At 37.1% G+C, this 25809-nt stretch overlaps 3 protein-coding genes across 5 annotated transcripts; 2 read left to right on the top strand and 1 right to left on the bottom strand.

Moving 5' to 3' along the window:
* Positions 1–1317: 1317 nt before the first annotated feature.
* On the bottom strand, positions 1318–25534 carry LOC149725330 (presequence protease, mitochondrial-like). 3 transcript variants are annotated; one of them, XM_089892567.1, is made up of 25 exons: positions 25322–25534; positions 24681–24777; positions 24403–24509; positions 23881–24032; positions 22085–22203; positions 21701–21793; positions 21067–21227; positions 20597–20723; positions 20065–20153; positions 19599–19726; positions 19109–19223; positions 18413–18509; positions 17966–18100; positions 17772–17909; positions 17429–17546; positions 16854–16986; positions 16349–16546; positions 15914–16068; positions 15304–15528; positions 14776–14884; positions 14263–14403; positions 13720–13906; positions 13157–13290; positions 12795–12909; positions 1318–1336 (listed from the first exon to the last, which is right to left on the bottom strand). In XM_089892567.1, the coding sequence occupies exons 1-24, from the start codon at positions 25345–25347 to the stop codon at positions 12810–12812; spliced, it is 3084 nt and encodes a 1027-aa protein (XP_089748693.1). In that variant the 5' UTR covers positions 25348–25534; the 3' UTR covers positions 1318–1336; positions 12795–12809. The 3 variants fall into 3 exon arrangements, with proteins under 3 accessions (XP_089748693.1, XP_089748692.1, XP_089748696.1); XM_089892566.1 differs by lacking the exon at positions 1318–1336 and having other exon boundaries at positions 12574–12909; XM_089892570.1 differs by lacking the exons at positions 1318–1336; positions 25322–25534 and adding an exon at positions 25011–25152 and having other exon boundaries at positions 12574–12909.
* LOC149725332 (uncharacterized) lies at positions 4395–7210 on the top strand. Its single transcript, XM_089892587.1, has 5 exons — positions 4395–4481; positions 4784–4950; positions 6064–6183; positions 6478–6660; positions 6738–7210. Exons 2-5 carry the CDS (start codon positions 4789–4791, stop codon positions 6888–6890), a joined length of 618 nt encoding a protein of 205 aa, XP_089748713.1. The 5' UTR covers positions 4395–4481; positions 4784–4788; the 3' UTR covers positions 6891–7210.
* Positions 10715–12778, top strand: LOC149725331 (uncharacterized). Its single transcript, XM_089892580.1, has one exon. It carries the CDS (start codon positions 10759–10761, stop codon positions 12406–12408), a length of 1650 nt encoding a protein of 549 aa, XP_089748706.1. The 5' UTR covers positions 10715–10758; the 3' UTR covers positions 12409–12778.
* Positions 25535–25809: the final 275 nt, after the last annotated feature.

Here is a 25809-nt window from a genome sequence, read left to right as displayed (position 1 = left end):
ACGGGTGAGGTTTATATATAAGTTTGGGTAATGGACCAACTCTGGCCTAAATCCCAGGTCCCATGGCGTGCCTCATTGTAGGACCTCTTCCATATAGAATAGAATGTGCATATACAATGTTGGGGTCATGGGTCAACTTTGACCTAAATCCTGGTTTCTTAACAAGGACCTCACACTTATAGTTACAATATAGGACGAGGTTATTCTATATTGGCGAAGTCATAACTATAATAATGTTGTAAGTACTGTTTTATACCGTATATAAGACGAAGCTCACAAGTATATCATATATACCATAGGGTTAAATGAATAGCGTGTACATTCTATGTGGGTAAGTCTTAATTGGCAACGAACCTACGCTAGTTTTGTTACAAATACTTGACCCACTTATTAAAATGGCCACAAGCTCACAATTTATTATTACCATTTTCCACCATGGCAACTTACACACGACGTATATATATACGACTATAATATGTAGATTCATTCCATAGTTTGTACCACAAATTCCTAACTGCAAAAATTATAAATTAATTGACTCCTAATATCCGCGTTATTTCCGCGTTAAAATAAACAAATCCACTTCACACTTGAAGTAACTTTCTCCTGTACGCATTATAACATGCATTGAAACACGGGATTTTCTCAAAGCGGTTAAGTCCTATGATATATATTAGGCTAAATACAGACAAAAAATCCTTTTTTGGTACACGTTTCACTGGTCAAGTTATAAGTGACACTGTGCGTGATGTGTCGTACCACTGGTATATGGTGGGAGGTTGAGGTTAAAATACCTAGTCTGGCGATATTTAATTATATATAGTAGGGTGGGGGAAGATGTAACACCTTTTCATTCTATTTTCTCGTCCAATTTAGTAACAAACCAAGAACATTCAAGGGTTTCAAAAAATCGTACTGTTTAAAACACGATCAGGATATTTTGATATTATGTGCTAAAGGGGTCCCATCTTTCCCCATTCTGTTATACAATCTATATTTTCACGGGGTTGCATTAGTTAGTGAACAAAGGGCGGCGTGTGGTGCAACTGGTATACGGAGTTTGTGATTACAAGTTCTAATGTAGAGGTGTTTAAATAATATATTAGTATGATCTTTAACGGGTTAGGGGATACAGTTTAGGGATTAATTGGGGTTTTGCAAAGATATTCGACCTATGACCTATATACCATGAATATACACCTGCAGTAGAATGTGTAAAAAGTTCCCACGTATTTCTTTACCTAATAGAAAATAAAACGTAAAAATTACCTCACGGTTTGCGCCCGTGATGCAATTCCCTTCCTCCTGGTTTCGTATTGTAACGTATTAGGTACACCTGAAAAATAAGCTGGCATCACTGATGGTGTAATAGTTAGTAGGGGGTTTATAGCCTCTGGATAATATGCATTGTTGCGTGGGAAATTTACATTGTTTCGAAACAAAAGGTGAAAAGGTGAGTTGCTTATGCGGAAAAATCTAACAGGAAGTAAAATTATGACGTCACAATGCTTTCATACACGTCACACTTATATCAAGAACAAATGACCTGAAAAAACGTCCGGAGGTCGACAGAGTACATGTGATGTATACGAACACACAACTGCAATACCCATGTAAAAATCGAATCTGAATAACTTTTAAATTATTATATGTGTGTTTCAATCGAACCTACAATTTACTATCATGCAGCACGCTTGGTAACTTGCGTCAAAAAGTCACAACAATTCATTCATTTTGTTGTGACTTTCAGGAAATTTTATAAAATCGGAAAAACCCAGACCGGAAGTCGTCACAAAGGGGAAACAATGCAGAAATAATAGAGCGTTTCCGGTGCGTAACCAAAATGCGGTTTCAGTGGAAACAATTATGACGGTATTTAACACACTTTGCTAGAAGGAAGACTACATTCGAGGGTATACCAAGTTTCGTTTATTTTGGGGTAATTAGCCAACTTGGGTCTAAATCCCAGTTGCCCCGGTTTACCTTATTAAGCCTTAACCTTGTAGTCCCATGGATTGCCTCACTGTAGGACCTCACCCATATAGAATAGAATGTGCATATACAATGTTTGGCCTAAATCCCAGGTCCCATGGCATGCCTCACTGTAGGACACCACCCATATAGAATAGAATGTGCATATGCATTGTTGGGGTAATGGGCCAACTCTGGTCTAAATCGCAGGTCCCATGGTATGTCTCACTGTAGGACCTCACCCATATATAGAATAGAATGTGTGTATACAATGTGTCTCACAGTAAGACCTATATATATACAAAATAGAATATGCATATACAGTGTTGGTGCAGCATGCCAGTGTGTTTAATGCTGACTTAAATCCCAAGTCCCCTGGCGTACTTTGCTATAATACAGGACTTTAGCAACATTTGCATTTAAGTGATTTCCCCATGTTTAGCCATCCTGAAATATTTCCTGTTATTGCACCTAATATTTAAATATGTTTCGTGTTAATATCCTGCCTTCGGTTGCGACGGAAATACCAAGGACAGTTAAACAGGTTGCGGATTTAGTTGTTGCACATCAATAGGGGAAACACGCTCATTTTGCCCAAGTCGCGAGAATCAAAACTTTACAATTACGTAACCCCGGAAATAAATTTTTACTGCTTGTTTTGTATTATATAAAAATAAATCATTTCCGGTTTTTATTAAGTAAGTTTTGTAAACTTTTTGAAACTGTTTAGTTTTGTAAAATGTTTAAATTTAACGACTGTTGTTTTTACCTTGGATTTTACTATTTTGCATATATTTGCATTTAATGACATTTGTTACGACATAATACAAAATAAAAATCATTTTATTTTTAATAACAAACCTAATACTTGGTATTTGTAAGACAAGATACAACGTTCCAGTTTTATTTACAACCTATGTAGCTTTATCCATAAATTAAATTACCTAATAGTAAAACATCTAAAACGTTTACAATGTAAATTATTATTACGAAAATGTGGACTTAGATATACTACTTGTGGCGTAAAATAGGAACCGTTAGCTCATAATATCCCATATTTCCTGATCTTGTTTTTACCAATGAACAACGCCATTTTAGAGTCGTGAGGATACAGTTAAACATTTCTATAAATATTCTTTGTTTCCTTATTAAAAGTGACGATGAAACAGAATTTGAACAGTGAACTATCTTACCCCACCCTATTATATGTGGATTAATCCTTACCAAGTATCAGCTTTTTCTTATATTTGTTGGTGAAACAATATCCTTTGTTACGTCATACACACATACTGATGATGCAGCAATAGCAATTATTGAACAAAACCCCCGAATGTTGTTCAGCGTTTTAAACACCGGTGACGAATCGATCTCGGCACAAGAGTAACAACGGAATTTTCGCAGACGGGAAATCCCCCAGCACTAACACGAGCAATATCATGAGTAACGTACGGGGAATTTAGGACGATTTTATCGCTTTGATCTAAAGTTGCCTGTATACAGTGTAACAGGAGAGGAGGTACGTTAACTAGATGCTGGGAAACGAACAGATGTCGGCTGAAAGTTCTTCTGCGTTGCGTCGTGGTTGGGAAATTTAAGTGATTTCGCTACGGTTGCCGCTCCCATGCCCATAGTCGAGTTACTGAAGCCATTGCAGTGTGTGGATCAGCAGAAATAACTTGGTTTTCCTTATGGGTGGAAACATGAGGTTTCAACTTAACTTTAAGGGGTTATACCAACAAGTTTAAGCTTGGAAAACAATATCGAAACAAAACTATCTGACCCGGTTTTTTAACTTTCATTCACAAAGTTCATAAGAATGTCATGCTACGATAAAACCCTAGAAAGCCATTTATCATGAATTCGTGATATAATTATAAAAAAGAATGTCGGATTTACGTAAATAGACCTGTCATATAAGATGGTGATATCTCACGTTCACCACGCCCCATGCCACGCCCCTTGTACACATGTTGTGCGTCATAATACTCGATTGTGTCGAATAATACTGATGATAAGGCTGGGTTTTTCTCGCCGAAAAATTTCCTGATTTTTCCGAGAAAGTAAAAAAACAATGGTATACAGTGAGGCAACAATAACATAACGAAAGCAAACAATCTTGAACAACAAAGTAATAAAAATTTTAACCAACGTTTTTTGACGTAAAACAACATTTTCGGGGGAAAGCGGAAAACAGCATGTGATTTCTATTTAAAGTTTTTCTGGGAGATTCTCAATTGTTTTTGTTTGTTACGTAATAATTCGGTAGACGTAAAGTGAACGAGCGCTTTTGTGACGTAAGAAAGCTTCAGCAACAACGCTCGACTTACAATGCGTGAATTTTTGTGACGTCATAGTAAGTGACTATGCGTCAGCTGGTAGATAAAGGAAGCCGCGTCGATACCGCGCTCATTCGAATCGAGAGCAGCCAAGGAGTGGACAAGAAATAGAATTCAGAAATTTGTTTTTCACATTTATTTTTTTTTTTTGCAAAAAAGATTTAGTTTATACCTGTAAGTTTAATTTATTTTTTTAACAGTTTATACATTTTTAATTTTTACATTAGGTTTTAGACATATTGTACTGTTATAGGTAAGGTGAATACCGTTAGCTCGTAATATCTCATAGTTTCGAATCGTGCTTTGAACAATTTACAACGCTCTTTTAGAGTCATAAGAATACAGTTATATAATTTATATAATCTTCTACGTTTACTGCCGAATGGAACGATAAAAGAGAGTTTAGATTAGTTTTACTTTTTTTATATAATTTAAGCTCGTTTCCAAAATTTATTTTTTGCATCTATTTATTTCAGAACGAATGCTGCTTAAAAGTCAAATTAATTTTCTTAAGTTACGTCACAATTATAAAACAATGGACTATTCCACTACTGCAAAACTTCTACATCGCGATACAAACGATGGTTCTCCACCAAGCTACAGAGAACGAGGGCATGACGGGATATCGGATTCAATTCGTTGCGTAAGTTTGTTGAAGTGTATTTTAATAATTCTAGAATGTTATTATTTTCGAATGTAAAACCAATTCGTATTGTTTTGTAAAAAATGGTCTGCAACATTGTTACGTAATTCCATCTATTCTATATTTCGAAACTAAAATATTTGTTCTCATGGCGTCATTCGGTTGTGATACTGGTGACGTCATCAAAACACGTCACAGGGATAAATTTAATTTGCTCATTATGTCTGTAATTTCATGTCTGCGGTCGCACCATATTAGGAGTGTCGCAAAATTTAGTTCGCGTTTTCTTTTTCTACGTCGAACTAAAATTTAGATCCTAGTAAACCAAATTATGACACGCCGTATGCAGGGGCAAATCACCCTTAATTGTGTTGCGGTTGTAATGTGTAGGGTAGGAGAACTTCCATATTGATTAGCGTATTGAAATCTAAGAACATGCTTATAAGTCACTAGATAATTAAGTTCACAACGATTGAATAAATCTGCAATGGCTACCATGAAATACGACCAAACATCGGCAGATTACATAATAATTGATGACAATTACTTAACGATTGTGGTAATAGTCACATGGTGAAAGGTCATACTGATCACGTGATAGTAGCGGGGATATTCAACATGAATTTATTTATGGCAAAATTAATGAACGAAGTGAACTTTAATTGATATCACGTGTTCGATGGTTTAAGCGAGGGTTTAATATTAAAGGAACCTAATTATTTGAGCTATGATGCCCTTGTTATAGTATGTCGGTAAGCATAACATGTATGAATACATCATGTGTGTCTGGTGTATAAGAAGACACCCATGTTATAACTCGACAGTGAGCATGAGGTGTATGAATACACCATGTGTGTCTGGTGTACAAAAAGACACCCATGTTATAACTCGACAGTGAGCATGAGGTGTATGAATACACCATGTGTGTCTGGTGTACAAAAAGACACCCATGTTATAACTCGACAGTGAGCATGAGGTGTATGAATACACCATGTGTGTCTGGTGTATAAGAAGACACTAATGTTAGAACATAACAGTGAGCATGAGGTGTATGAATACATCTACATAAAACGCTTTTTAAAATCAAATTATAACTGTTTATGTTTATTTCAGGACACGGAAACACTGCAAGACCTGGCAACACTGACATGCGGACGTGAATGCGTCATCGCTCAAAGTGTGATTGACAGGTTACTTGGAAGAATGGTTGAACTGGAGAACGAAAAATCCGAGGTGAGCAAACGACATGATTAAAATATTTCGCCGAGAAAAGTTTCGAATTTGTAAGGCGGTGACTAACACACATGGTGTATTCATACACCTCGTGCTCACTGTTAAGTTATAACATGGGTGTCTTCTTATAATACACCGGACACACATGATGTATTCATACACCTCATGCTCACTGTCGAGTTATAACATGAATGTCTTCTTATAGACCAGACACACATGGTCTACAATAGATTTATCGTTTGTGAATATATTTGCACAGCCGCCATGTATTAACTAGTTTCGTTTTTAATCCAGTTGATCGCCGCTAACCGACTGTGGGCTTCCCAGTACCAATCGATGCAGGAAAAACATTCCAAGGAAATCCGAAAAATGGAAGAAAAAATTCGGCGTAAGAATAACCTCGTGACGTCAACACGGGGGGATTCCCCTACTACGTTGCAAGAAGCACGTGACCATATGGAGTTGCTAAAGCACCAAGTGAGTTGTGACGTCATACTTGTGACGTCATACGACGCTGATTCGTAAAACGGGTTTTAACGTTCGTGTTTTTCCAGGCAATGGTATATAAAGAGGATTTCGAGGAGGAACGAAAATCCCGGGTTCGTGCGCATGCGCAGATGGAGGTTCTACGAAGCGAACTAAAGCGTGAACGAAAGTCACGTGGTAGAACAATTCAAAATAGAACATCGGGCACTGTGTCGTCATAGTTGATATCTGACATCATACGCTGATACTATTACGTCATTGGAAGCTTGCGGGATTTGCGTCACGTGATGTTGGAAATCGTTCAAGTGTGTCGAACGTTCTGGATTCACTTTCCAGAACTTTTCGTTGTGACGTCATAATGCGGCATTCAGATGCTTCAATGGTGCATTGTTTAGATAATGAAATAATTCAAAGGAACGATCGAGACGGTTTTACGTCTTTCTCACTGTTACGTCATGATATACCGCGTCACTGTGCCTTTTAAGAATTCACGAAATGTCTATTATGCACTTTGTTATTGAATAAAGAGTTTACGCGAATACGTGACTTGTTTTCTTATAATTAGAAGCTTGTGCGTCGAGAGACAGCGTCGTCGTTCTGTGACGTCACAGGTGTAAGATCATTTTATGAATCGGCTTTGTGCGCGCGTCTACGTACGTACCGTGTGCGTCAAAGTTGCAAATTTATGAATGTAAGATCACGTGGACACGTAGGAATCTCCCTTACTTCCGAACAGGAAACCACGCTTCTGTGACGTCATAAACATGTGCTGGAAAGTTGTACCGATAGCTTGAATGACAATAAGTTTGCAACAGCTTCAGCAACTCTACTGTGGGCATGGGAGTGGCAACCATGGATAAGTCACTCAAGTCCCCACCCATGAGGATATAAATGACCAAACCAACGAAAACAATAATTACTTGTGAGCAAATGGACAACCAAAGAAACAATGTTAAAAAAATGGATAATTTGTAAAAAAATGTTAAATAAATTGTAAAATGTATCCAGATTATAAAATGGTGAATGTCACAAGATACACAATGAATGTTAAGACGTATATTTTAAGCGGGAAATTTATAACTTGGCAGTCTGTAGAAACTATTACAGAGTTCATAAAGTTGTACACATGGTGTATAATAAACCATTGATGTGGTTTTAGCACAACGGCAATCAATTTCTATTGGTTGATTAGTGTCGCAAGAATGACATTGCGGAATTTTAACAAGCATGGGTATATTAAAGTGCATATAAATAGCCACCGGACCACTGGGGATAAAATACCACAGCAGAGTTTTTAAGCTTTAACGAGCGACCTATTGTTGAAATAAAATCCCCAAATAAATGTAAAAAACTTCGCCGCATAAACAACTGAGCGAATCAAGGCTTTTATTCTACATTGGAGTATTTTGCGCCCGGGGCAACAATGTAAAACTTTTTACAAAATCCCGAAGGGGTTATTTTGGGTCACTGACCTAAATAAAGGTTACGAAAGGTCATATATACCTTGATAAAGGAGCAAACAACATTTTGGAGGAAACGTGACATTAATCATTTAGATTAATTCCCCAATAGCTAGAACTGGCAGGATATTTCAATAGGTTGCGATAAAAACGAAAATTCCGCCTAAGTTTATCTTTCTCATGATCGAGGAAACCAAACTATATTCGCTGTGTGTAAGTAAGGTTATATACGTGTAACTACAATGCTCAATATATAGTTAACGAACTGGTTTGACTAACACAACTTTCTACACCGACATATATTTAGAGGGAGGGGGAAGATGGGACACCTTTTCATTCTATTTCCTTGTCTCATTTGGTAGTAAACAAAAAAAACAGACAAATAATTAAGAAATCGCTTCCTCACGACTCCCATAAACCGTTGTTGAATGTTTAAAACGCGATTACGAGCTAAAGTTGTGCCGTCTTTCCCCACTCCACTATGTTTTACTTGATAAACAATGACGTGTTTGCAACACACGGCGCACGAAACGTTGGTTCAATAAAGATTAATTTAATTTTATATACCAGAAAACCAGTTCTTGGAAAACAGATCACGTATTGCAACATATTTATAGAATCCGTAAATATTCGTTTTGCTTTATTAAGTTAAACATTGAAATGACATGAAAAACACGACGTTGTTTACGCGAAGTGGATTTTCCGGTTATTTACGTTCGAAAATTCCCGTCTAAGGTGTATGCGCATTTTACAAGACAGAAAGATTGAACTGGTTTAGGTAAACTGGGTGCAACGTAATCTGCGTGAAGTCGTGGACATGCTGTTGTTTGGTAGGAATAGAAAACAAGGTAGTTCCGTTTTGAACGAAAACAATTATGGAGTTATATATGCTTGTACACTATAGTTCTACGGTGAATACGATTTGACCAAAACATTTAAACAGTAAGATTATAAACACAATTCTGATTTCCAAAGAAAACATGATATTATGTGCCAATATCTGTCTTAATTTGAAATAAATATTATAAACGTTGGTAGCAATGTTAGCGACGTTAGCAAGCGTTTTGATAAACCAGAATATCGAAAATGCGATAGTTAACCAATAGCTCCATCTCGCGGATTAATATTTTTAGTAAACATTGCAGACAGTATGCGAAAGTCATTACTATGAAATATTTAATTACAAGGTCTCTTGAGACAACAGCAATTACGTATAGCTAAGAACCAACTGAACATAAATCTCATACTAAACTGGCCAGTGAGCATGAGATGTATAAATACACCATGTGTGTCTGGTAAGACACCCATGTTATAACTCGACAGTGAGCGTGAGGTGTATGAATACACCATGTGTGTCTGGTGTATACGAAGACACCCGTGTTATAACTCGACAGTGAGCATAAGGTGTATAAATACACCATGTGTGTCTGCTGTATAGGAAGACACCTGTGTTATAACTCAACAGTGAGCATGAGGTGTATGAATACACCATGTGTGTTTGGTGTATAAGAAGACACCCATGTTATAACTGGACACTGAGCATATAGTATTTCATGGAATACCACGAGTGTCTGCGTATTCTAAACCACAGCAAGCAAAGCTGGGCTACGGATAACAAACAGAGGAAGTGGACTGTAAGACACGTCCGTAGAACCGCCGAGTATAACTTCCTCCTGCAGCATACGCCCAAAGCCTAATGCTGCTGGAAGACAGTGCTCAGACTTACCGCTTTACTGTGTGTAACCGTTTTTTATATCAATTGAATCAACAAGTAGCATAAATAGGTTCTTGGTAGTATTTAAAGTATGTGGTATTAAAGTTAAAAAGGGTTTATAGTGTTTGCAGAATCTACAGCCTTACAGTGCTAGTTATATTGAGATATAAAGGTATATTGCATCTTCGTGCAAGTTAGCCTTAGTGCATACACTGTAGTATTGATATGTTAAAAGCGTGCAAGATTGCTATGGTCGTTTGTTCCACGCATGAATTAGTTAGTAATAACTAATGTATTTTATTTTTCCTCGCGTGACGGGAAAAGGATAATTATTATAACACTCATGTTACCTCTTCCCCACAGCGCCGGTTATTATGACGTATACAAAGCGATTGGCGTAGATTAATTATGACGTTTATAAGATTCTAAAACTGTTGGGGATTTTAAAACGGAAGTTACGCTTGTTGTGACGCAATAAACGCCATACGTGACGCGGGTACATGCTGTAGTCACGTATACGGATGTAGGGGTTAGAGTTGCATTAAACTGATTATAGTGGGTTTTTACCCTTTTCTATTCGCAAACCAATTTTACGCGCAGCCCTTGTTTCACTTTTGTTTCAAAGCGGAAATGAATCCTTTTATTTCATTTAATGTAAATTTGTCTGGCTTTCGTTATTCTTAATGAGTAACAATTCTTGACAATTTCGTAATTCTTAACGTGCTATCCGCCATATTTGGTAGAAAAAATAAATATTTACAGAATTACATAACCGTATCCTCACGACTCTAAAAGAGCGTTGTTAGTTGTTAAAACACGATTAAGAAATATGGGATATTATGCGCTAACGGTATCCATCTTACCCCACACTACTTTACATGGCCGTGTTTTTACAGGTGCTGCCCTTAAGTTATAATGAATATCCTTCGGCTTTTCCTGCTCGGGGTTTTGCCGAGTTGTGTCTTAGCTGTTACGGCAGACACCCCTGTAGGGCATCTACAAGTATTAGGCTCGCATCGACCACCGAGTATTGACATTGACGAGTTTACGTTGGACAACGCTCCGAAGCCCGAAGCTTTCTACCGAGACTATGTTAGAAATGGTAAAGCTGCTATATTCCGAGGCGCAGTACTCGGTTCGAAAGGATTTAATCTCTGGACCGATGAATACATCAGAGAAAACTATGGCGAACTCGAGGCTCGGATCGAAGGAAAGAAAGAAAAAGGCGGCGGAATACCCGTGGGTGAAACATACATCGGGCGAGATACACTGAGACATTTCGTTGACACGTACCATAACTCTAGCAGCTACATGGTGTCGGAGCTACCCCAGCAGATGTTTAAAGAGGTTGGAATCATTCCGTCAGTGGGCGCTTGTGGGTTGATGGCTAAAAGGTTCGTCGAGATTGATATTTGGTGGAACGGAGGAGGAGGGAAGAGCATCATACACAAAGATGCTTTCAATCAAATCAACTGTTTATACCGCGGTACCAAACAGTGGAAGCTGTTCGAGTATAAATATGAGAAGTGGATTTATAAACATGTAGAAAGAGAGGATGCTATTGGAGGTTTTTCTGACGTTAATGTTGATGCAGTAGATCTTATTAAACATAAAGACTTTGCGAAAATACCATGGTCTAATATTACAATATACGCCGGTGATTGTTTGTATTTGCCCAAGAGTTATTACCACCAAGTTTACTCTGAAGGAACAAATAACCTCGCGGTGTCGATTCTCTTTAGTAGGATGGATGGTTTGGATGAAATGGATGTTTCAGATTGTAATGATAAGACAGATTATAAAGCGATCAAGCATTTGAACGAGTTTGACGTGATGTGGAAATGGAATGGCAGTGGTTACATGTCAATGGGGCGCGGGGATTTAGTTTACGGCCACCAGCAGGACTTGATTGAGAATATCAACGACATTGGTGAAGATCTTACTGTGGACATGTTGTCTGAATTGCAAGGTCTCATAGCGGGGCAAGCACCTAAGGAGAAATTCCCGGACCTCGAAGCTAGGAATATTTCAAGAGCTTTTGAGCTTCTGGACCTAAATGGGAATGGAAGATTAAGCGTTGAAGAAGTGGAGGGGGCAACATGGGACGCGCTGAGGTATTATGGGCTACAGATTGAAGAGTACGAGCCTTCAAACTCGTACATATTCGAGTATTCTCTTATACCATATGAGAAAGTCCGTTGGTTAGTGACTGAATGTTTTAAGAGGTTTGAGAAGCTAACCAGAGCTAAGTGGGTTAAGTTGTACGTGAAAAACTTGAAGGGTACGGAGCATTATGCTAACATTGTGTTCGATGGTTTGGCGGGTTCTGCTGACGTAGTTGTTGCTAGTGACGTCACAGAGGATAATATAAAGAAAGCATTGGATGGTTGGATTCAATATTGGGCTCCACAGTATTCAATTATGAAGCACAGGCCTGATGAAGATGGAAGAGAAAAGGAAGAAGAAGGCGATGAGAGAGAAGATGATGAAGAAGGCAAAGATGAGAGAGAGGACGAAGAAGAAGGCAAAGATGAGAGAAATAGAAACAAAAAAGAGGAACTTTAAACTTCTGATCTTGATTTTGGGAAGACTAATATTTATTTTTGAAGCTGTGTTGTTGGAATATGTCACTGGTGCTAATGTAACTACAGGGACATTAACTACAAACAAGAATTGTCATTTCAAAAACATATAGTTCGTCTTATGAGCGTTTGGTAAACTGAACATTACGACTTTCAAAACACAAGTGTTTGGACGGAAAAATGACAAATTTTTTATAATCGTGTAAATGAAAACATAAAGTATTATAAACATATTCAACTTTTACAAAAGTAAAGTAAAAATGAATTCGTATAATTTTCATACAAAGTAAGAAATGTTTTGTCGTGCGTTGTCCGCGTGATTGTTGCAACGGAATAAAACTGAGAAGTGCTCATTGTCGTGTCGTTTACCTCATTATGACATCATCATGATGTCACTTTAACATCCCAGTCTGTTGAGGAAGTGATGACATCATCAGGGGGTCCGATTATTACCACGCTGGTTGATTCAGGTTTGTTTAAATATCTGGGAAGTTAGAAATATGAGTAAGGGGTCAGGGTTATAACTCGACGGTGAGCAAAATATAACACAAAAGGAATCAACAGCAAAACAACAGTTGTTAAAAAACGCTATGGATAAAAATATTGGAAAAGAGTGTCAATTAAAAAGCGTGGCGGACCCAAGCATGATGTGTATAAACATCCTATTACATTATGACATCACACCCTACTGTTACAATCTGATTATGAGATCATATGACATCACAACTTACTTATTCGATGCTTCCACAATCTGCTCTTTAGTGACATCTAGCAGGCGTTCCCGATGTAATTGCCTTGTGACATCATAAACAGCGGAATGAAAAACATTCAATCCTCTATGACACGGTGACACTGGTGAATCGACCTGTATGACATCATAATATACATAGTTACATGATAATTCCATTATTAAGGTATAGTAGTGGGGAGGGGGAAGATGGGACACCTTTAGCACACAATATCCAAATATCCTGACTGTGTTTTAAATAATTTACAATGGTATATGAGAATCGTGAGGATATGGTTTTATATTTCTTTGGATGTTCTTTGTGTACTATTAAATCCGACGAGCAAATGGAATGAAAGGTGTCCCATCTTCCCCCACCGTACTATATATACAGTGTTAGGTTTATGAGTCAACTCTGTCTTAAATCCCAGGTCCCATAGCTTGCCTCATTATAGCACACCACTCATAGAATGGAATTACTAATTAACAGAAATTTATGGGAATATTTTGATCATTTTTGATCGAAATGTTTAGAAACAAAATAAGAAGAATATGTTTCCAACTTACAGATTGAAACACGGCAAGTTTAGCTTCATCTATCTCTTGTTGGGTGAATCCCCCATCCTGAACCCACTTCACCCCACCATTAAACGCTTCAATAGTTTTCACATTATTGGGGTCACGATAGGAATAGAAACGGAAAATCCCGTCTTCACCCTGCTTTGCCCCGCCCCCATATGCCCCGCCCATTTCTCTGCCAATCAAATGTTAGAATTTAAAATATATAAAACAAACAACAATTGAATTTAAAGAGAAAATACAAGAAATTGTCTAAATTTTTATAAAAAAAATTAAAAAATATTTATAAATATAAAATACAGTCCAAGGAGTAAATTTAATGTTATGGTAATGTCAAGTGCAATGTTAAACAATAATAATAATAATAACTTTGAATTGGTCGTGCTATTTTAAACAGGTGATTACATAGGTTGACAACTATTATTCTTGAAAGTTAGTATACAGAAACAGTTAATATTTTTACTTTAATAGAAATGTATTCTTTTTAACAGAATATATGAAAAGTTTTAGTTGAACTTAATTCACACATACCGGATATGTTTATGGAGGAACTTGGTTGTCATAAGTCTTCCTAGAATCCTCAATGTTGGGTTATCAGTGTGAGAATAAGGAGCATATGTTGGAATACACATGGAAGCAAAGTTGACTGGGAGTGGAAGCTGATGGAGGGTCCTGGGAATAAATAAACGTCATTTTGTATAATGTAATATCTTTTTATATCCTCGCAAAATTGGGTCGCTTTGTTAACATGCTGTATCTGGGAAATTTAAAGAGTTTGTGGGAAAAGTAAGACTTAATATTTACCTTTGATACAATATCCATGAATTAATGTAATTTATTTATCTTGGCGTGAAGGGGCAACAACAGTCGTTATAACACGGGTGTTCTGTTTCATACACCTCTTGCCCGCATACAGGTTACCATGTGTGTAACTTTGTGGTTCATTTTTTCCTGTGTGTGGCTAACAATTTAAACAACCCGGTTTTGACCACTGAGTTGGCGCAATGTGGAGTTAATAAAATAAACATAAGCAACATCACAAACCTCGTGGATTTAGGAATTAAATCTTTAAAATGATTCCATTTAACTCTGGATCTGAAATCAGTTTCATCTTGCTCGCAGTAAGTTGCTTTGTGTTGCGTAATAAGTTCATCTGTGATGTCATGAATGGAGTGAGAAGTTTACACCTAGCAGTTCTATTCAACATGCCAACAAAATTCACACTGTATCTACGTTTCTATATGGGTAAGGTCCTACAACGTGCGAGGACCTATAGCACCTCGGACCTCTGGTTTAAGCCACAGTTGGCCCCATTACCCAACATTGTATATTTACATTCTATTCTCTATGGGTGAGGTTCTACAGCGAGGCACGCGATAGGACCTGAGATTTAGACCAGAGTTTGCTCATTACCCAAACATTGTATATGCACATTCTATTCTATATGGTAAGGTCCTATATCAAGGCTTGTCATAGAACCTGGGATTTAGGCCAGAGTTGACCCACAACCCTAACACCCAGATTGTTTTATATACACAACGAAATGAAACACTCCAGGTCAAAGCAACTTACTTTGTGACTTCAGCCCTTCATCTGCGTGCTTTATGTTGTCAACAAACTTCTCCAGTGATGTCATAGTGGAAGACAATGCGCTGGGTGTAGCGTGAAGTGCAAACCTCGGAACATCGCGTTTATTGATGCGTAACATGTACGAAGCTATTTGGTTCAACTTCATTATGACATCATCGATGTCGTTGCTATCGGCAACCTTCTTCATCAAGTTAACTTGCGTCAACCCTGTGACGTCATAATAGAATAAATATGATGGAAATGGAGTTGAGTTATAGTTTACCCCAACCCTGAGTGTGCTACCATCTACACCCCATTAATGCAGTTTATAGACACTCAATAATAGAGATTCTATTCTATAAGGGTGAGGTCTTCAGTGAGGCACATTTGAGGCCTGGGATGTAGGTCTATTACCTCATAAACCCAACACCCTAGAAAGCTAACAATCTCATTTGAGTTATATTACACAATGTAGCAATCATTGAGTTAAACCCAACACCTAGGAAACCTATACAAACATTAGATACAATAGACGTTATAGCAAGTGCTGAGGTGAATCACTACATAATGACTGCTGTGTCATAAACATCCCATGGTAACCATGGCAACCCACCTCCGAACTTCTCAGAATATCCAGCAGAGGGAGCTAGATTCATGGCAGCGCTCGCCATGGCAAACATGTGACCACTAAACGCAACGCCATTGGCTAAATTCTGCGCTCGTTGACGAATCAGAGTCTGTAATCTTGTTGCATCGTTTAAATTTACTCTGGAATTAACGATAATGATGAATGGATTCTATTTATTCAGCACAATCTTGGTTTAAGCTCTTTCTGCCAGGCATGATAATAGTCTTATAGTGCTTCTGGGATTATTTTTTGGACAACAGTTTTTTGATGTCCCATTACTGAAACTTAAAAATACGCAATTAAAGCCAAAAAATTCTGGTGTAAGGAATACCAATTTACATCTCTTAGACTGTTACCATCAGCTTTATTTAAATAAATAAACAAAAATAAAAGTAATTTAATCTGATATGAGCAACTCACTCGTTGAATAATTCCGCCCAAAGTTGGAACATTTGTTCCAAGTTTCGTTCCAAGCAATGAGACGAAAGACGAACGGATGTTTCTGATGTCATAGGGTCATTATGACAACATGATGATGTCACAGAAGCAGACAATCCACCTGTGAATAAATCCTCACGTTGCGAGAATGAAGCGTAATCGGTGAGGTGCGTCCCCATTCTGTGATGTAATAAGTAGGATTTTGAAACACAATACATTGATTAGTGGCAACACTTTATAAGGATTAATTTAAATTTTGTTGCAATAGTAAATTACAAGTACAGGCATAAGGTGTGTTAGTTATGTATTCTGTATGCGTGAGGTGCTACGCCAATGCACACCATGGGACCATGAGACTTAGGCCAGAGTTAGAGTGACATTTCAGTCATCATGCTTTAACTGGACAGTGAGCATGAGGTATGAAACGAAAAGAACACCCTTGTTATAACATTATATAAACCAGTCAGTTACAAACTTAAACACTTACTGAGTAAATACATCACAAAACAAAGGAAGAAACATCTTGAGATCTTCATTTAATCCATTTACTGGTAGCACAGCGTTAAAGTAAGACACCCCATTCGTTGGTTGGCCACATGTTATCAATGGTAGGTCGTTTTCTGTGATGTATTAACATGGGAATTGTAACTACTGTATATAGTTAGGCAAATAAGTTGTAAAAATAGCCAGTAAGACCAAATCATATACTTATTCTGTAATGTGTTAAGATAATTGATGTGTGTTGTAAGATATAGTTGAATAAGTTGCAACATTTTTAGCTAGTACGTGGGAATGTAGCAATTTAATGAAACACATTTTGCTGAATAATAGTAAATTAAATCTTATGGCACGGCTCTCTGCATCACATTTAGATGTGTGCTGTATTATTACAGTAACTAACTTACTACATCCAGCTAAGTTCCCCAAACAAAACAAAAAATTACCCACAAAGTTACCATTATTGTAACTCAGAAGCTGGGATGTATGAAACAAAATACCCGTGTTATAACGCCTGTCGTTTCCCAACTACACGAGGATAAAGTAAGTTACATTCATTCTTACTTATTCTCTGCACAATAAGACCGTAGTTTTGTTGCTTCCTTGGAATATCATCCACATGTAATGTAGGAAGACATGAAATATCTTCTTCTTGCTGTTGGACATTGGACAACTCAAGCCCCTGGTGTTATAATAGAGTAGGTTGTTAGACTTAATATACAACTATACAGTAATGCTTCTGAGTCTTTTATATTTCCTTAATTTGAAGTATAAATAACTTTGGTCATAAAATTTTTGACACTACAATTCACACAACTTTTTAAAAGGCAGAGTTTGAATTGAATATGTAACACAATAAACATTGAGTAAAACTGTAGTAGGCAACCCAACCGAATGGAATGCTTACCTCTTCATACACTTGTGATTTATCCTTCTCACTAAGTTTTCCCAACATACTTTGTAATTGTTCTTCCTCACTTTTCTCTAAAGATACTTTGTAACCAGGACCAGGGGTCATAGTAAGGTTAAGATGATGCTTGTTGTTCTGGAAGAAAACAATGCATAATGACATCATAATACATGATGACATCACAAACCCACCACAAAATACTCTTCACATTTCTTTTGGAGAAATTTATCGTCCGAATCAAGTTTTTGCCGAAATTTGTTCACAATTTCTTCCATTTTCAAGGAGTCCACAGGATCTGTACCATGCTGCCACACTGGCATAAGACTCTGTGGTTTAAACAACATTAAATAAGCTTACAAATTCAGTTTACAGTCATTCTTATCAACTCCTGATCCTATTTTTAAGCACTGAACTAGATCAATTTACCAACGAGTGTTTGGTCAAGGCCACACACACCAGACAGAAGGAATTATATTTTATATGGTTGAGGTATATGTCAATACAGGAATAGTTGGTTTGGGTATAATAGCAAGCTTGTTCAATTACTCCACCAACCATGCAGCTAATGTATCTCAACATATGCTAAGATAGACAACTTTAATAGAACATAACTACATAGTATATTAAGTCAAACTTACAAAAGTTAACCCAAGTCCAAATCTTGAGCTTTGATGTTTGTATTGCAGCTCAACACGGTGTAATATCGCTTCTATTCGCTCTTTTGAAAATCCATTTCTGTATTGTGGGGACTTGTAAGGGTGTTTTTAGTGGGGTTGGCTATACTTTTTAAGCTATAATGAATGCTACTAAACTCGTGATCAACAGATGTTTCGGACAGTACTTGGTCTATCATCAGTGTTAAAGAGGTTACTATCCACCAAGTTACTGTCCGAAACATCGGCTGATCACGAGTTTAGTATCCAGACAGTAACTTGGTCCACCATCAGTGTAAAAGAGGTTACTATTCACCAAGTTACTGTCCGAAACATCGGCTGATCACGAGTTTAGTATCCAGACAGTAACTTGGTCCACCATCAGTGTAAAAGAGGTTACTATTCACCAAGTTACAGTGCAAAACATCTGCTGATCATGAGTTTAGTATCCAGACAGTAACTTGGTCCACCATCAGTGTAAAAGAGGTTACTATTCACCAAGTTACTGTCCGAAACATCGGCTGATCACGAGTTTAGTATCCAGACAGTAACTTGGTCCACCATCAGTGTAAAAGAGGTTACTATTCACCAAGTTACAGTGCAAAACATCTGCTGATCATGAGTTTAGTATCCAGACAACATCACATGCATACAGAATCATACACTCCATATAATAATTACTTGGCAGCTTCCATGAAAGTATCTTGAATAAGTTGATCAACCTTGGTGACATCACCATCACTAATACCTTGCAAACCAACACTAAATGTTGCTTCCTTCTGGTAGTTGTGGTAACCTGGAATGTTTATTCAAGTTATCATCATGTTTGTAAACTGTGCAACATAGATTTATTTAAAAAAGTGATGTCAAGATGTCATACTACAAGTGATGCTACAAGACTTGGGATTTAAGCCAGGGTTGGCCCATTGAATCAACATTGTGTATGCACATTCTATTCTATAGGGGTAAGGACCTACAGTGAGGCATGCCACGGGACCTGGGATTTAGGCCAGAGTTGGTCCATTACCCCAACATTGTATATGCACATTCTATTCTATATGGGTGAGATCCTACAGTGAGGCATGCCATGGGACTTGGGATTTAGATTAGAGTTGGCCTATAACTCCAAAATATACTTAGTAGCTGTGCACTTATAATACATCACCCCGACCTGTCATGGGTGAATAGTCCGACCCAATTCCTGATTCTATAAGATTTCTATAGAATGGCGATGTTGGACCGTCAATTAACAATGTTGAAATCACCGAAGCGGAAAACGTTTCAAATATGTCCGAGACTCTGTGTTGTCATAACGTGTTATGCCTCATGATCACTGCCAAGTTATAACATGGGTGTCTTCTTATACACCAGACACACACACACATGGTGTATTCATACACCTCGTGCTCACTGTCGAGTTATAACATGGGTGTCTTCTTATGCACTAGACACACATGGTGTATTCATACACCTCATGCTCACTGTCGTGTTATAACATGGGTGTCTTCTTATACACCAGACACACATGGTGTATTCATACACCTCATGCTCACTGTCGATTTATAAACAAGTTTCATGAAACCTAAAACCCATCAACCAGCATCACCCACACAAATATTTCTTATTTTCACACTTACTCATGTAGAAGGTAACTTTTTGAATAAGTAGTTTGTTTATCAGGGTTTGCAGCCATCTCATTAGGAGCACAATGCATTGTATGGGATCTCTGTAGATATAGTGTGTTAGGTTTCAACTGAAAGGTTCATATGTTGACTACAGCTGTATTTTGTTTGTTTTAAATACAGAATTTGTATATAAGTGCTTGTATAAAAATCTATACATGGTTGTTCAATGTGCATTGAATGTTCTTTGTTTATTAGACATTCTTTGTACTCTAACACTTGAACTAATCACCCACGAACTAACATACATTGTAACTTGTAACCTGGCACGGGGTGTTAAACCAGTGTGATAACGACTGTCGTTTTCCAGCCAGGCAAGGATCAAGTAAGTTTCATTCATTCATTCACTAACAGCAATAAACCTGTGTACAACCTGGCTTGTTGATTTAAATATCGTTTAAAAAATATTTTATTCACAGCCAGAACCGCTATGTTAGGAATCATTTTTATACCAAAGTATTTCTAAACCAAAGCTCAACCAACTTACTGGTTGGTCCCACTTTGGTTGCAACGGGACCGCAGTGCCGGGATCAATAATGGTGAACTTCTTCATCACTTTGTCATTAATGATCCCCAAGTGTTCATCCAACTTCATGTCTCCATAAGTGATGAACCTGGTGCAAGATACAATGAAATGTTGAACCATTAAGGCTACCAACAGTCGCAGACAAATTAAATGTGTTTAACTACGTATTCTTATACCAATATACTGTATAGAACTGTTTTTAACGCTGTTCCTTTTTGTATATTATAGATTGAGCCCAGTAAAGACTAATAGGATTATATTCTTCACATAAAAGACTTACATGAAGCAGCAATGGTATTGAGAAAATAGGCCAAGTTTGATCGAAATTTCCGGTCAACAATTAGGACCTTACTTATACAAAAAAAATAATATATAAATATTGTTAATCATTATACTAGCGTTGTTTTTCTATAAATTTGTTCATTTGTTACCTTGCATTACTAGGGTGATAGTGACTTGCATGAAACTGCTTTAAATCCTCCCATGTTAAGTTAGGTATATGGGCAGGGTCCCCACCACTACATACACCATATGTGTGGTCAGGTAGTAACTTGCTTAGTAAAGTTGTGCCGTATAAATACGATGGATCAGCCTGGTGGAAGCAAATGAACATTTAGGTTTCATCTAATTTCATGTAATTTTAAATCCGATAATACGTTATACAAATACAACATAATCATTATTTGCATTAATCACAAGATACTGAACTGCACGGCTTTGCATCTAACCATAACCAAAATGATCATTATCATATGATAGATCACATGATTCTCACCATTATCTTATCATATATTACATGATACTATCATTTGTCCATTACAAATATGATAATTATCATATGATATATTACATGCTATTCAACATATGATATATTACATGATATTCATCATATGATAATAGGCCATTACAAAGATGATATCCACCATTATCATGTGATACCCCATGATACTCTATGCATATTACATCACATGATACTTTATGCATATGATACATCACATGATACTCTATGCATATGATACATCACATGATACTCCATGCATATGATCAAGATTCCATGAAACCCACCATCACGCCTTTCATCTCATTAAACACAACCCCTTTAAACACGATCGGGGAAAATTTATCGTCCTTTTTCTCGTGTTCAAGTCGCCAGCCTTCCTATGTGGAAACAAAAAATATTAAAAATTTTGTTTAGTTTTGCAACTATTGCTATTAAATAATTTTCTAATGTCATTAACTCATAGAGTCATATTTCAATAAATTTATTTCGCAAATGTACAAATATTGACTTTTGATTTAACTAAATATCTGTTACTTGCTACTTTTGGCTAACGATCTTATTTTAACGAAATACAAACCTGTGGACTTGGTATTTTCAAAGTCGACCTATTACCCCGAAATAGAAAACTAGAATTTAAGATAAAAAAAAAAACAATTTCGTCAACAAACCTGTAGAAAGTCAAGTTTTTTTATTCTTGGGAAGAAAACAGAGTCGAGGTAAACGGACATTAAGTTTCGGAAGTCAGTTTGGTTTTGTGTTGAGAACGGATACATCGTATAATCAGATCCTAGAGGAAGTGTGTTTTATCACTGTTTGCTTATGTAAATATACCAAAATAGCATATACCTCATGCTAAAATTAACTGTATTGGTATATCATTCTTTTACACCAGACACACATGGTGTATTTACACATCTCATGCTCGCTGTTGAGTTATAACATGGGTGTCTTCTTATACACTAGACACACATAGTGTATTCATATACCTCATGCTCACTGTCAAGTTATAACATGGGTGTCTTCTTATACACCAGACACACATGGTGTATTCATACACCTCATGCTCACTGTCGAGTTATAACATGGGTGTCTTCTTATACACTAGACACACATAGTGTATTCATATACCTCATGCTCACTGTTGAGTTATAACATGGGTGTCTTCTTATACACTAGACACACATAGTGTATTCATACACCTCATGCTCACTGTTGGGGTATAACATGGGTGTCTTCCTATACAGCAGACGTACATGGTGTGTATTCATACACCTCATGCTCACTGTCAAGTTACAACATGGGTGTCTTCTTATACACCAGACACACATGGTGTATTCATACACCTCATGCTCACTGTTGAGGTATAACATGGGTGTCTTCTTATACACCAGACACACATGGTGTATTCATACACCTCATGCTCACTGTTGAGGTATAACATGGGTGTCTTCTTACACACCAGACACACATGGTGTATTCACACACCTAATGCTCACTGTTGAGTTATAACATAGCAGTCTTCTTATACACCAGACACACATGGTGTATTCATACACCTCATGCTCACTGTCGAGTTATAACATGGGTGTCTTCTTATACACCAGATACACATGGTGTATTCATACACCTCATGCTCACTGTTGAGGTATAACATGGGTGTATTCTTATACAACAGACACACATGGTGTATTCATACACGTCACATGTTCACTGTCAAGTTATAACATGGGTGTCTCCTTATACAACAGACACACATGGTGTATTCATACACCCCATGCTCACTGTCAAGTTATAACATGGGTGTCTTCTTACACACCAGACACACATGGTGTATTCAAACAACTCATGCTCATTGTCGAGTTATAACATGGGTGTCTCCTTATACACCAGACACACATGGTGTATTCATACACCTCATGCTCACTGTCGAGGTATAACATGGGTGTCTTCCTATACACCAGACACACATGGTGTATTCATACACCTCATGATCACTGTCGAGTTATAACATGGGTGTCTTCTTATACACCAGACACACATGATGTATTCATACACCTTATGCTCGCTGTTGAGTTATAACATGGGTGTCTTCTTATACACTAGACACACATAGTGTATTCATATACCTCATGCTCACTGTTGAGTTATAACATGGGTGTCTTCTTATACACTAGACACACATAGTGTATTCATACACCTCATGCTCACTGTTGGGGTATAACATGGGTGTCTTCCTATACACCAGACGTACATGGTGTGTATTCATACACCTCATGCTCACTGTCAAGTTACAACATGGGTGTCTTCTTATAGACCAGACACACATGGTGTATTCACACACCTCATGCTCACTGTTGAGTTATAACATGGGTGTCTTCTTATACACCAGACACACATGGTTTATTCATACACCTCATACTGACCTAAAATCACATATACAGCAAACACACGCACCAACACCAACCTGTCATTGCGTTCATAAAAGTCGACATTGATCGATCCAACATTTTAAAGAAAGGATCACGAACCGGGAATCTATCGGAACCACACAAAGCTACGTGTTCCAATACATGAGCTACACCTGTACTGTTCATTGGGGTTGTACGAAGTGACACACTGCATTATAAGATACACTGTGTAGGCTATTGATATAAATGCATGTTAAAAACAGATACGTACTGATTACTGAATAGATATAAAAACCTTTTGTTTTAAACCACTGGTCTTATTAAAGGCATTTTGTTATAAGACATCCAAGCGGACACACTACAATGTGGGGTATACTGTGACATAAGAGACCAGCGTGTATTGATATAAAATAATGTATATATGGTACAAGGTTGAGATACATCACGGGAACTTAAAGGTCAATATTAAACGTGATTGCAAATAATCTATTCTAGGTAGGTGTAAGGTTTTATAGTGTGGCACGCCATGAAGCCAGAGATTTGGACCAGAGTTAGCCCATCACCCCAACTATACTTACTTAAAAACATTGTTTTTATCGTCTCTTGCAAGATGTAAATGTTCACTTCCTGTTACATTATGATGTAATAGAACAGCTGTCATGGAGAACTCTGGAACATCTTCAACCTGGAATTAAGTTCTGCCGTTAAAAAGAGAAATAAAAAAAATAAAATTAATTTTCGACACAAACACCCAATTTTTTTTCTAAAAAAATTATACAGGGGTATCAGTTACTGTAACCAGCTATAGTATTACCTTATCTTAATTAAGCAGTTTAAAACATTCAACCAACCTAACCTGTTTAACTTTATAATCATGAATTACATCTCCAGGTTTATAATGCACAGATGTGGAAGCAAATCTTTGTCTTTGAAAACAACATTGTTTGAAACATCTGTATAAAACAGCAGTAAGTTAAGTTAATGGGTGTATGTAAATTATTTATTCTCGTATGGAGGGGCAACGATGACACAGGTGTTTTGTTTACATGGGACTATACGAAGAAGACGGAACACTTTTTCCGCTAGGTGTCGGCAATTATTTAAATTAAAAAATACGGAAAAACGCACAAAAAACACTATAAAGTGTTAATAAGTGTAAAACAAATTAATTAAATAATAAAAATACCTTTCTAAATACATAAAACACTAGTTCCGTCTTCTTTGTATAGTCCCATGTGTTTTGTTTTATACACCTTGTGCCCCACGCTTACCAGTTATCATGTATTATGCATAGTATAACTACATGTGACTGATTTAAACAACCTGTAAGGACTGGGTCGCAGTAATTGCCGTTTCTGACTAAGAACACACACGCACACAACGGTAGCGACGTCGAGCCTCGAACTCATAACCTTTGAGCTAAGGCAGGCGCATTTAGAATTATACCGGACAAAACGTTTAATTATTTATATGAAAATATTTAGTTTTCTCATGTACCTGCTTCCTATGTTGAGGAGCTTCATTTTTCCATTAACAGCAGCTAACCTTGTATTTTATATTTCACCCACAAACCAATGTGTATTACTACAAAAACACAGACCAAAACAATCAAACACGTGGTTTGGAAACGTCAATAAATGATTCTGACGCAATTTCGTTGAAAAACCGGCGCCAGTGATTCCAGATAAATTTTATTTGTGTAGTTTTAAACTGAAATGTACCTTAACGTATAATACATTTTACCATTAAGTTATACGACTTTAAGTTAGGTTTTACGCAGTAGAAAAGGTATACAGAATGGATAAAGCTTAAATAAAAGCATTTATAAATTTTTAAAACCACGACTTGAGTTTTTTTTTAGGGGAAATACCCTAACCAAATATGAACTTTATCGGGGAGTTATATTTTCTTTGCGGTCCCATTCATCTGCGTTGTTTTACAATCATGCTAACTCACTTCATATGCTCATACAAATACAACAGACC

Source organism: Ciona robusta, chromosome 14, assembly GCF_009617815.1.
Source record: "Ciona robusta chromosome 14, ASM961781v2".
NCBI classification, from domain to species: domain Eukaryota; kingdom Metazoa; phylum Chordata; class Ascidiacea; order Phlebobranchia; family Cionidae; genus Ciona; species Ciona robusta.
This window is presented reverse-complemented; position numbering and strand designations above follow the sequence as displayed.

Coding starts and splice junctions, on each gene's coding strand:
- LOC149725332 (XM_089892587.1), top strand. CDS start 4,789: ATGCTGCTTAAAAGTCAAATTAATTTTCTTAAGTTACGTCACAATTAT. Junction 6,184..6,477: donor TGGAGAACGAAAAATCCGAG/GTGAGCAAACGA, acceptor TTTTTAATCCAG/TTGATCGCCGCTAACCGACT. Junction 6,661..6,737: donor TGGAGTTGCTAAAGCACCAA/GTGAGTTGTGAC, acceptor GTGTTTTTCCAG/GCAATGGTATATAAAGAGGA.
- LOC149725331 (XM_089892580.1), top strand. CDS start 10,759: ATGAATATCCTTCGGCTTTTCCTGCTCGGGGTTTTGCCGAGTTGTGTC.
- LOC149725330 (XM_089892567.1), bottom strand. CDS start 25,347: ATGAAGCTCCTCAACATAGGAAGCAG. Junction 24,033..24,402: donor GATAAAAACAATGTTTTTAA/GTAAGTATAGTT, acceptor CTTATAATGCAG/TGTGTCACTTCGTACAACCC. Junction 16,547..16,853: donor TTTTGTGATGTATTTACTCA/GTAAGTGTTTAA, acceptor ATTACATCACAG/AATGGGGACGCACCTCACCG.